This window comes from Vespa velutina, chromosome 11, assembly GCF_912470025.1.
Source record: "Vespa velutina chromosome 11, iVesVel2.1, whole genome shotgun sequence".
NCBI classification, from domain to species: Eukaryota; Metazoa; Arthropoda; class Insecta; order Hymenoptera; family Vespidae; genus Vespa; species Vespa velutina.
This window is the reverse complement of record NC_062198.1, coordinates 632,237-642,325: the sequence shown is the minus strand read 5'-3', so window position 1 is coordinate 642,325 and position 10,089 is coordinate 632,237. Positions and strand designations below refer to the sequence as shown.

At 28.4% G+C, this 10,089-nt stretch overlaps 3 protein-coding genes across 6 annotated transcripts; 2 read left to right on the top strand and 1 right to left on the bottom strand.

The window, feature by feature from the left end:
• Positions 1 to 657: 657 nt before the first annotated feature.
• On the top strand, positions 658 to 3,658 carry LOC124952893 (U2 small nuclear ribonucleoprotein auxiliary factor 35 kDa subunit-related protein 1). Of its 3 annotated transcripts, XM_047503481.1 has the most exons (6): positions 658 to 1,222; positions 1,462 to 1,763; positions 1,856 to 1,899; positions 2,059 to 2,386; positions 2,459 to 3,208; positions 3,522 to 3,658. In XM_047503481.1, exons 1-6 carry the CDS (start codon positions 971 to 973, stop codon positions 3,559 to 3,561), a joined length of 1,716 nt encoding a protein of 571 aa, XP_047359437.1. In that variant the 5' UTR covers positions 658 to 970; the 3' UTR covers positions 3,562 to 3,658. The 3 variants fall into 3 exon arrangements, with proteins under 3 accessions (XP_047359437.1, XP_047359435.1, XP_047359436.1); XM_047503479.1 differs by having other exon boundaries at positions 659 to 1,222; positions 1,856 to 2,386; XM_047503480.1 differs by lacking the exon at positions 3,522 to 3,658 and adding an exon at positions 3,374 to 3,507 and having other exon boundaries at positions 659 to 1,222; positions 1,856 to 2,386.
• Positions 3,659 to 3,740: 82 nt separating this feature from the next.
• LOC124952894 (thymus-specific serine protease-like) lies at positions 3,741 to 7,240 on the top strand. Of its 2 annotated transcripts, XR_007102053.1 has the most exons (12): positions 3,741 to 3,945; positions 4,020 to 4,201; positions 4,273 to 4,456; positions 4,521 to 4,569; positions 4,647 to 4,782; positions 4,852 to 4,918; positions 5,030 to 5,243; positions 5,536 to 5,668; positions 5,739 to 5,908; positions 5,972 to 6,045; positions 6,478 to 6,855; positions 6,945 to 7,237. XR_007102053.1 is itself a non-coding variant. In XM_047503482.1 (11 exons), exons 1-11 carry the CDS (start codon positions 3,754 to 3,756, stop codon positions 6,628 to 6,630), a joined length of 1,554 nt encoding a protein of 517 aa, XP_047359438.1. In that variant the 5' UTR covers positions 3,741 to 3,753; the 3' UTR covers positions 6,631 to 7,240. The 2 variants fall into 2 exon arrangements, 1 of the variants encoding a protein (XP_047359438.1); XM_047503482.1 differs by having other exon boundaries at positions 6,478 to 7,240.
• LOC124953097 (alpha-tocopherol transfer protein-like) lies at positions 6,648 to 8,603 on the bottom strand. The gene is made up of 6 exons (XM_047504007.1): positions 8,423 to 8,603; positions 8,010 to 8,169; positions 7,819 to 7,880; positions 7,419 to 7,612; positions 6,849 to 7,027; positions 6,648 to 6,699 (listed from the first exon to the last, which is right to left on the bottom strand). The coding sequence occupies exons 1-6, from the start codon at positions 8,601 to 8,603 to the stop codon at positions 6,648 to 6,650; spliced, it is 828 nt and encodes a 275-aa protein (XP_047359963.1).
• Positions 8,604 to 10,089: the final 1,486 nt, after the last annotated feature.

The following is a 10,089-nucleotide window of genomic DNA, read 5'->3' as shown; positions in this document are numbered from 1 at the left end:
CAACGCTCCAGCAAGTATAACGGTACCTGTTTCAGGACCGTACCAATAAGAGAAAAATCCTTTTTTTGCCATAACTTTAAAAAATATTCGTAAAGATGTAAAATATGAGAATTTCATTAATTAATATAATAAAAAAATTGTTATAATGTTGAATTGTTTCGGGAAAATGTATAGATATTTTTATTCTTTAAGAATACTTTATTATTATACAAATAATATAAAATAAGTTTTTTTTTACGAAATATTTTCTTTTTTAAAAAGTATGAAAAAGAGAAAGAGAAAAAAGTGTGAATTAAAGTAATATGTAATTGATTTAATTCGACAAGTTCTGAATAAAAGAAGAAAATATATACACATAATTTCGTGAACTAATAGGTAATCTCAATTATCGTTTATATTATTATTATTATTATTATTATTATTATTATTATTATTATTATTATTATTATTATTATATTAATAAAATTTTTAATTATACATAATATATTTTTTTTATTATTCGCAATAATTTAATACTATTTAAAAACTATAATCGGTTTTTATATTTTTGAAAAGTCGAATGTTCCGCCATCTAGTAACAAATACGATAAACGTTTGTAAATTTGTCTTTTACCAACATATGCTATATATATTTAGTACTACATTTAATCATTAGATGGAGCACATAGTGCTGTAATTTTCATGAATTTACAGTCCTGCTTCAATAAAAAAATATATAAAATACTACAGTTCTGTGTCTTCTTCGTTCGTCTTCAATGTTTACAGGAGAGAAACTTTTTTCTTAAAGGTTAATGAGTATGCAAAGAAAGAAACACTTTTATATTTAGTTATAGTTCATAAGCGAAATGGTGTCGAACACATGTCGTTCAAAGAGTTTTGTTGCATGGTTCGTCTCATTTTGAAAGGTTAGAACACATACAGAAACGAATCGAAGTTAGTTTAGTGTTAAAAAAAAAGAAGATGCTAACTGATGGAGGTTCGTTCATCGGTATCGTGCAGTCATAAAGCATGGAGACGTATTGCAAAGAGAGAACGACGCAGACGTTTACGTTGTAAAGCTGCAAAGGAGCGAGAAGCAGACGAAGAACGATTGAGGGCAGCACTCGAACGTACCGCGGAATATTTGAATTGGTGCAAAGAAAAGGAACAGCGCGAGAAAGAGGAAGAAGAATTAGAAAAACGAGAACACGAAGAAAGAGAAAAATTGTGGCTCGCAGAAGAGGTAATTTTGATCATTATCGTGATTTTATTATAAGAAATTAAATCTCTTTTTTTTTAGAATATAACTTCCTTTTTAATGACTTACATATGTATGATAAGATTTAGAGAAAAGATTAAAAGATAATTAGTCAGGAAGTTGGCTTATCTTAATTGTTTAATATAATTTTATTCTTAAGATGATCAATGATTTGTTATTAATTTGTAATCATAAATTATTTACTATATGAATATATTATTCAGGTTAAAGCACAAAAAGAATGGCATATCCTTCAAGAACGAAAGGCAAGAGCTAGACAACAGCAATTAGAGCAAGAAGAAAAAATTCGAAAAGAGTTTGAGGCTAAACAAGAAATTATACGTAAAAAAGAAGAGGAAGAGAAACGTAAACGAGAAGAGGAGATAAAACAAAGGGAACTACTGCAAAAGGAAATCGATGATTATATAGATGAGGGAATAAAAACGCCTGAGGCTCTTAGAAAAACTATCGACAGTCAACCTGGCAAAGAACTTTGTCCCTTCTTTTCTAAAACAGGTGCTTGCAGGTAGATTGAACAATAAATAACACATAAGGAATCAATAAGATAAAAAATAGAAAAAGATTAAATGATAATTCTAAGTTTTCTATTTTATGTAGGTATGGAGATACATGTTCCAGAAATCATCGTCGAGTTTGCTTAAGTAAGATTCTTCTAATACCTAATTTTTATTCACACTTTTCTCTGGAAAAGAATACAACAGAATATGATACAGACATTGCATTGGAATTTGAAAATTCTGAAACCAGACAACACTTTTGTGAATTTTATAATGACGTTGTACCGGAATTGGAATTTCTAGGAAGAATTAAGACTCTTAAACTATGTTGCAATACTGAAATTCATTTACGCGGTAATTTGTACGTTGAGTATTGTACAGAACGAGAAGCTGCGAAAGCATTGAGAAAGCTAAAGGGTCGTTGGTACGCCGGCAGACAATTGAATTGTGAATTTGCTAATTTGAAATCGTGGAGAAGTGCTGTGTGTGGTATGTTAAAGTGTCCTAAAGGTAGAGCTTGCAACTTTCTGCACACTTTTAAAAATCCTCATGCTGAATATGATATCAAAAGTCCACCTCGTTATTCAAAAGCTGTTGGTTCAGAAAGTAATAGTAAAAGAAGTGAACAAAGGTAAGCATATCTTTTGTCTTCTATTATTAAAATCCAATTATTCATTTGTTTCGTTGTTTGTTAACTTTGTAGAAATAGATCTACATGGGAAGAATACATTTATGATGAAACTGATGAAAGTAGAAATTGGAGATGGTCAGAATCACCTGAAATAGAAACACCTGAAAAACGTTTAAGAAATAGTGAAAAACAATACAGACATACAAACGAAAAAAATGGTCATCGTTCTTCTAGATACGATAAAAAACAAGATCGAAGTTCCAGAAGTTCCAGGAGATTTAAAAAAACGTCTACAGAAAGAAAAAATCATCATTCAAGTTCAATTAGATCTCGAAGGTGTTACGAGAAGAAACATGATAATGACGATTTTCATAAGAACAAACGATCCTTCAAAAAGTATTCTAATGAAATAAAAAGGGAATATGATAATAGTGATGAAAGTTATGAAAGAATGAAGACAATTTCAAAAAAGTGCAAATATTCAAGAACATATTCTACAGTTGGTAACCAGGATGATGAAAATACTAAATCTAAGTCGAGACAATCAGAGGAACATGATGATTTTAATTTTTCGAGTTTAAAAACCGAGAATGACATCAATAGGCTTACATCGGAAAATAAAGATAACGATGTAAAAAAAAGGAAAAAGGAACCTAAATCAAAGTGGGACAGTAAAAATTTCGATGATACGTCTCTAGAAAGTGTAAACTCGAGTGATTCTGATTCTTCGTCTGATAATAGTGAATTACGTAGGACTATAAATAAACGATCTCCGGACGGTTGGACGACGACCGACTCTGATAATGAAGAAGATAATAAACGGTGATAATATTTAACGTAACCCAATGTTTAATACGATGTAATATATATATATATATATATATATATATATATATATATATATCTTTTTTCCCTTTATTTCTTTTTTTTTTTTTATAATGTAATACATGCTCTTCACATTAAATACAATATTAATAAATATAATAGATTTGCAATAAAGATACGCTCTTAAAAAGTATTTCAATGTAGGAATTCGAAATCTCCATTTGTTTGTCAATAATGGCTATTTTATTGATACAAAATCTTATCGTTCATCTCCAAAGACCAATCCATCGATTTTGTTATCTTTTTAAAGGAAAATTTGTGAAATCAAGATTTTCTTAAGTCAACTATAATAATCGTCTACATTATCTACCTCTGTTCATCGAATAGTGGCATACATAAAAATATTTTTTAATTTGATAACGGTCGTTAATGTACGTGAATTGTAGCTGATATCATATCAATATTTATCATTCAATCGTGATTCAAAATAAAAGTAAAATATAAAGCAATTGTAGGATTCAGAAGTGATATATCATTTCAAGATGTACGTCTTACTAATTCTGTTAGTTTCTATATATTATTCACTCGTCGATGGTTTTGGCCTCCATGGATTTACTTTTAAGGGTTTAGATGAGCCACAAATATTGGATACTCGTACAAAAGATGTACATGAGAAATGGTTAATTCAACCATTAGATCATTTTAATTCACGTGATAATAACTTATGGCATATGGTAAGAATTTTTTATTCTCAAGTAACATTCTTTTGATTATATACAATAATAATATTTTAATAATATTAATACAGCGTTACTACGAAAATGCAGCCTTTGTAACACAAACTGGACCGATATTGATCATGCTCGGCGGAGAATGGGAAATAAAACCTAATTTTTTAACAAATGGACTGATGTACGACATTGCTGTTGCTCATGGAGCCATGATGTATTATACTGAACATCGATACTACGGAAAGAGTAAACCCATACAGTACGATGATGATCAAATATATGGATAATAATAAATCTTTAAATATTTTTATTATGAATTATTAATTTTAGAAATATTAGTGAAGAAAATCTGCAATATTTAAACGTCGATCAAGCTTTGGCTGATATAGCTTATTTCATTGAAAGGATGAAGCGAAACCTTGGTAAGGAAAACGCAAAAGTAATTGTTTTTGGTGGATCATATGCTGGTAATATGGCAGTATGGGCTAGATTAAAATATCCTCATCTCATTCAGGTATTTTTTTTCGATGTAAACGTGTTTCATATAAAGTCAAACTTTGTTATTTAATTATTTACAGGGTGCCGTGGCTAGCAGTGCTCCGATATATGCAAAAGCTAATTTTTATGGTAAACATCGTAATTTTCTTGTTTTTTGAAACTTTGTCAATTAATTTGGATCAATAAATTCGTTCTTTTGTTTTTAGAATATAATGAAATTGTGGCAAGGTCTCTTCAGAACTATGACGAACAATGTCCGATCGATATTAAAGCTGCGTTTGATTCCGTAAAGGAATTATTGACTGATAATGGTGGTGCTAAAAAATTGAAAACATATTTCAAGTATGTACATACATTAATTCCTGAAAATCAAAGAAATTAGAAAATTAATTAAAAATTATAATATTTTAGTCTGTGCAAAGTGCCGAATGTAAAATCTAATAACGATGTTAGTCACCTTATAAATATTTTCATAGAGGTAAGAAGTTATGGTAATAAAAGAAAGAATAAAATCCTTTAACGCACGCGTTTCAATAAGAATTACAATAGTGAAGACCATTATCGTTTAAAACATTATTGTTTCTAATAGAAATTTGCTGGAATTGTTCAATATAACAAAAATCAGGATGGTAACAAGTCGGATATCTCTGTTTGTTGTGATAATATGACAGCAACGTATTTGGGATCACCACTTCAAAGATTAGCTCGATTGCTGAGTAAAGACGATGGTAGTTGTTTAGATACGAGTTACGAACAGTTCATATCACGCCATAGGAATATAAGCTGGAGTTCAGACAGTATAAGTAAGTTAAAATTGAAATGTTATATGAATTTCAAACAATTTATTATAAATAGATTGTGAATATTTAAATAAATGCATATTTTTTAAAATATAGGATTCTTATTAAGTCATAGTTTATTTATATATTTTGACAATTTTTTTTTATTCTGTATATTTTGCATGATACATACGTTTTGCATATTCTATTTAATGAACATATAAACATGAATATTCTATAATTTAAATGCGTATTTTGATGTATTTGATTTGTACAAAATCCCATTAGTTTAACATTATTTAATTGTATATTTCAGTAAGGAGGTGGTATTACCAAACGTGTACGGAGTATGGTTATTACTCAACAACTGATTCCAAAGATTCGATTTTTGGATCTCTTGTCCCATTAGATTACTTCCTGAATATTTGCGTCAACTTATATGGAAATTAGTAAATCATTTATATTAATTATGTTTTAACGCATTATTATTCAATAATTTAATATCCATGTAATTTACAGTTACGATGGTAATTTTTTGAAATCGAGAATAGAACGAACGAATTTGATTTACGGTGGTTATAAACCGGATATAACCAATGTCATTTTTACAAATGGCGATGTGGATCCTTGGCATAAACTTTCAGTTTTACTAGATTTGAACGAATCTACACCAACTATACTTATAAAAGGTATTTATAGATGCATTTGTGTTGTATATACATCATGAATTAATTCTTTTATTTTTGCCTTAGGTGCATCTCATTGTCAAGATTTAATGAATGATCTTCCTACGGACCTGCCAGATTTAAGAGAGGCAAGAAAAACTGTACGTAATATTATAGCTAAGTGGATAACATCATGAGTATTGTGAACAATTTTTCATTATAATAAAAAAGAAAAAAAAGAAAGAAAGAACTCAATGACCTTTTTATACCAATACATTTTATTTGTAATTGATACCAAACGAAGAACTTATTTACAAAAGATGATATATATCGGGATACCTATACCTATATATGTTATATTTTATCTGACAAGAATAGAATTATCTTTATATTTTTTTAATTCGTACGTATCGTATGTATATTTTATAACAGTCTAAATTTCTTTGAATCATCATTTTACACACACCGTTCCCATAAAAAGAAATGTTAATTGAAACATTTTATTTAGAAGTGACTCTATTTGACACTTCTGATTATTGCCAATATTTATAAACCCCAAATAAAAGATTAAACTATTTTATCTATTAATAAAGGGAAAGCAATTTGAAGAATTTCAGTCGACTTCGAGTTTTCTGAAGGAACCACTGATGCCACTCATCATACTATCGCTGGATCCAACACTCGAGCAACCAAATCCTTGTTTTAAAGCAGATACGGCACCTTCTCGTGCTTTTTCAGAATACTGAGACATACCTGCATTTTATCATGACTTAACAATATCGGTCTTATTTCTAATAGTTCTTGTCGCCAAAGATCTATATAAAAAAAAAATAAATAAATAAAAAAAAAAAAGAAAAAGAAAATATCATTAGAGTCGTTTGGATAGGAATTTTTTTTAATTTCTTCTAATGTATTCAAATTTTTCTTACCGATCATTTCTTTCATAGGCATGGTACCACCGTACTCTTTAGGTAACATACTAGCATCCATTTTGTTATTTAATGCATCTTCCAGACTAGTATAGATTTTAACACGGCTTTTTATTTTCTCGGATATCAAGGACATTCCAAAATCAAGGGCAAACTTCAAAGATGGATGTGCGTTGATAGCATGAACTTCTTTGTGTCTCATCGGTACTGTACGCTAAAAACGAAAATTTTCCAGATATCCAGTCGAAATGTTTATTCTTCGAAAGATTTCGAAATGTTAATGAATATATTATTACATTCATTACGTAATGTATTCTATTGATATTATATATAAGAATCTGATGTTTTTGATGAATTCATATCGTAAAATTAAAAGTGAAAGAAACGAAAATCGGTTCTTGGTTTTCTCGTTTTTTTTCTTTTCGAATTCTGCCCGAAATTTAATGATGCAGAATTCATAAATATATATATGTATATATATATATATATATATATATATATATATATATATTCTATATGTTATATAATTATAGAATTAATATTAAAACATGGTTGATATTAATTATATAATGTAACATACAGTAGTTACAACATAATGATCTTACTTCTCCATTTTTAACAATGCGAACAGCTTCCTTAGGTGTAAACAAAGTAAGATGAGGAAAGCTGACACCAGCGCCATCAGCAAAATGAACAAATCCACGAACTTGACTCTCCTCGTCTTCCATCAAAGCTTCATAAGTAATAGCGTGTATCTTACACATATCTGCGTTTGTATATTTATGCGGATCAAAAACACCTATAATAAAAAGAAAAAGAAAACAGAATTTCTGTAATAATATAATAATTTGATTGATTTATGAGTAATTTTCAAAAGCTTATAATATTTATTTATTAGAAATTATTCAATTAAATATAAATCAGAATAAGGTCTAATAATTGAAAAAAATGTATCATAATATTAAATTAATTATTATATATATATTACCCATGTTTGATAATTACCTGGTCTGGCAATGATAACACGACGACCTTTGTGATCGCGACCTGGTGCGGCGAATAGATATCTGTAATTAATAAATATAATAAAACATATTCGAGGACGTACAAAAAGTGAAAAGATTTCTGAAATATCCTCGAAATTTTCCAAACTCGTAGGATGACAGGACTCTATTCCTCTTCGTTCTTGATCTTACCCCAAGGAAAGTAATTCCTCCATCGTTGGTTCCATTACATCCAAATGAGTAAATGCAGGATGATAAACTTGACGTAAGAGAAGATATCGTTCGATAGTTTCTTGAGCCATAGGTACGTTAAACTTTTTGCATCGTAAGAATCTCAATAAAAATTGTGCATCTAATGGTAGAAAAATATTAGTCGAATGTGGAAAAATAAGATAATTATTATCCATTTAGGATTATATTAATATAAGGCTAATAAAAAAAATTTTTTAGGAATACGAAAGTATTTAAAACAATAATGAAATGAAAAAAAAAAGGAAAACAAAAATTAACATAACATAATTTAAATATTTTTATCTCTCAGTAATAATTTATTTTCTTTTCTTCTTCTTTTTTTCTTTTATTTAATGAAATTAAACATTCCTCACCGAGTCGACAATTTTTAATACGTGGATTTAATTTTATCCAACTACGCATCTGCTCTAGTGCTTGATCGCGTGTATTCTTATCTTCTCTGAGCTCATCCTTTGCAAGTATTTTTGTTTCGTTGGAAAGTTTGCACTCATAATTGTCCTCTTCGGTAACCCATTCTACCACAGCACCATCCATCTTATTTTCTATTTTCGTTGCTTTGTATCGTTGTAGAAAGATCGTTATTATCCTATAAATTGATCGATAAAGACTAATCATATTTATCTTGAAAATAAATGATAGAATAAGTTTACGCATCGTCATTCGAGTTAGCAAGCAATTTCTCTCTTATTCTCTATTTTCACTTTCGTTACAAACGTGTTTGACCTGATTGCCTACATTCCAATCATACTCGAGATTAATACACATATACATGGAGTTTGAATGACCAAATATATGAGAAAAAGGGTCAAATTTTATAAAAAAAAAATTAATCGACGATAATTTGTAATAAAAAGTCTAATTTATTATTTATTGGATTAGCAATAAATAATGTCAGAATTTGCATAATAAACAATAAATAATATTTTTTACTAAGCATTCCAACATTGCATTTATAAGTTTGGTTCTAATTTAATATACTATATCATAAAAATAGTTTAGTTTAATAAAAACGAATAGTGTTCTTTATTTAGATATAAAATACTAAAAACGCATTAGTTATGGGGCAATTTGATACATTCTCATTATTTTGTTCTTATTTTTAATGGATAAATTATATCGGTAAATATTTTTTTTCGAAAAAACTTGTTAAAATCATGAGGATCATGAGATAGAGCTAATTTAAACATAATTATTGAATCAATACAAATTTAAAAAGAACAAGGTTTATTTTACGTCACGATTTTTTTATGTTTCAAAAGTCAAGTTTCAGAATTACGAATTTTTATATTTATTAATCGTCTATGAAAAAAATGTATTATTCATTAAATAAGGATGCAAATGATCATTTGATTATATAATCGACCTAAATATTTCTTTTTAATTTTTGTTTTTCAAGTATTAAATAACGTATTGAATAATACCCGAAACATATAAATGAAAAAAAAATAAAAAAAAAAAAATGACATGAACGTTCTATCTTTGTGCGTATATCCTTAAATGTTGCGTACTCCGATTACATGTCGCAACAACTTTCTCCGATTATGTAACATGCCAGATAGGTAAAACATCTTTGTTCTTTCGGTATCAGACGTTACAGACGTAAGAACTGGATGATGATCGAAAAATGTAAAACAAAATTGGTTAGGTGCTCTGGATCGGATGTTGATTGATAAATAACTATTGTTCAAATTTAACGACCTAAATAAATTATAACATTGATTACAAATTAGAGAGAAAGACATATTACAAATTTCAAGAAATTTTTTTCATTCTAAAATAATGTCAGTCAATTTCGGAAAAAGTATATGATCGTTTTTATAACTTCCTCTATTAAAAATGTTTGAATAATCATGTGATGATAAATTGTTTAAATCTGACTCATTTAAAAGCTCAAGAAAGAGTGGTCGCATAAACACTTTATACTTCAGGACTTTCATGCGAGCATCGAAACTTAATATATTTTTACGCCTAATGATAATAAACCCTCGATATTTATATTTTGTATTCCTTAGCTTAGGTA

What these genes read in the sequence shown, in the direction of transcription:
- LOC124953097 (XM_047504007.1), bottom strand. Translation starts at nt 8,603, where the DNA reads ATGGATGGTGCTGTGGTAGAATGGGTTACCGAAGAGGACAATTATGAG. An exon ending in TATTAAAAATTGTCGACTCG is followed by an intron (nt 8,170 to 8,422) that starts GTGAGGAATGTT and finishes TTCTACCATTAG; the next exon opens with ATGCACAATTTTTATTGAGA. An exon ending in GAGGAATTACTTTCCTTGGG is followed by an intron (nt 7,881 to 8,009) that starts GTAAGATCAAGA and finishes TATTAATTACAG; the next exon opens with ATATCTATTCGCCGCACCAG.
- LOC124952893 (XM_047503479.1), top strand. Translation starts at nt 971, where the DNA reads ATGGAGGTTCGTTCATCGGTATCGTGCAGTCATAAAGCATGGAGACGT. An exon ending in AATTGTGGCTCGCAGAAGAG is followed by an intron (nt 1,223 to 1,461) that starts GTAATTTTGATC and finishes TATATTATTCAG; the next exon opens with GTTAAAGCACAAAAAGAATG. An exon ending in TCTAAAACAGGTGCTTGCAG is followed by an intron (nt 1,764 to 1,855) that starts GTAGATTGAACA and finishes TATTTTATGTAG; the next exon opens with GTATGGAGATACATGTTCCA.
- LOC124952894 (XM_047503482.1), top strand. Translation starts at nt 3,754, where the DNA reads ATGTACGTCTTACTAATTCTGTTAGTTTCTATATATTATTCACTCGTC. An exon ending in AATATCCTCATCTCATTCAG is followed by an intron (nt 4,457 to 4,520) that starts GTATTTTTTTTC and finishes AATTATTTACAG; the next exon opens with GGTGCCGTGGCTAGCAGTGC. An exon ending in CTGGAGTTCAGACAGTATAA is followed by an intron (nt 5,244 to 5,535) that starts GTAAGTTAAAAT and finishes TGTATATTTCAG; the next exon opens with TAAGGAGGTGGTATTACCAA.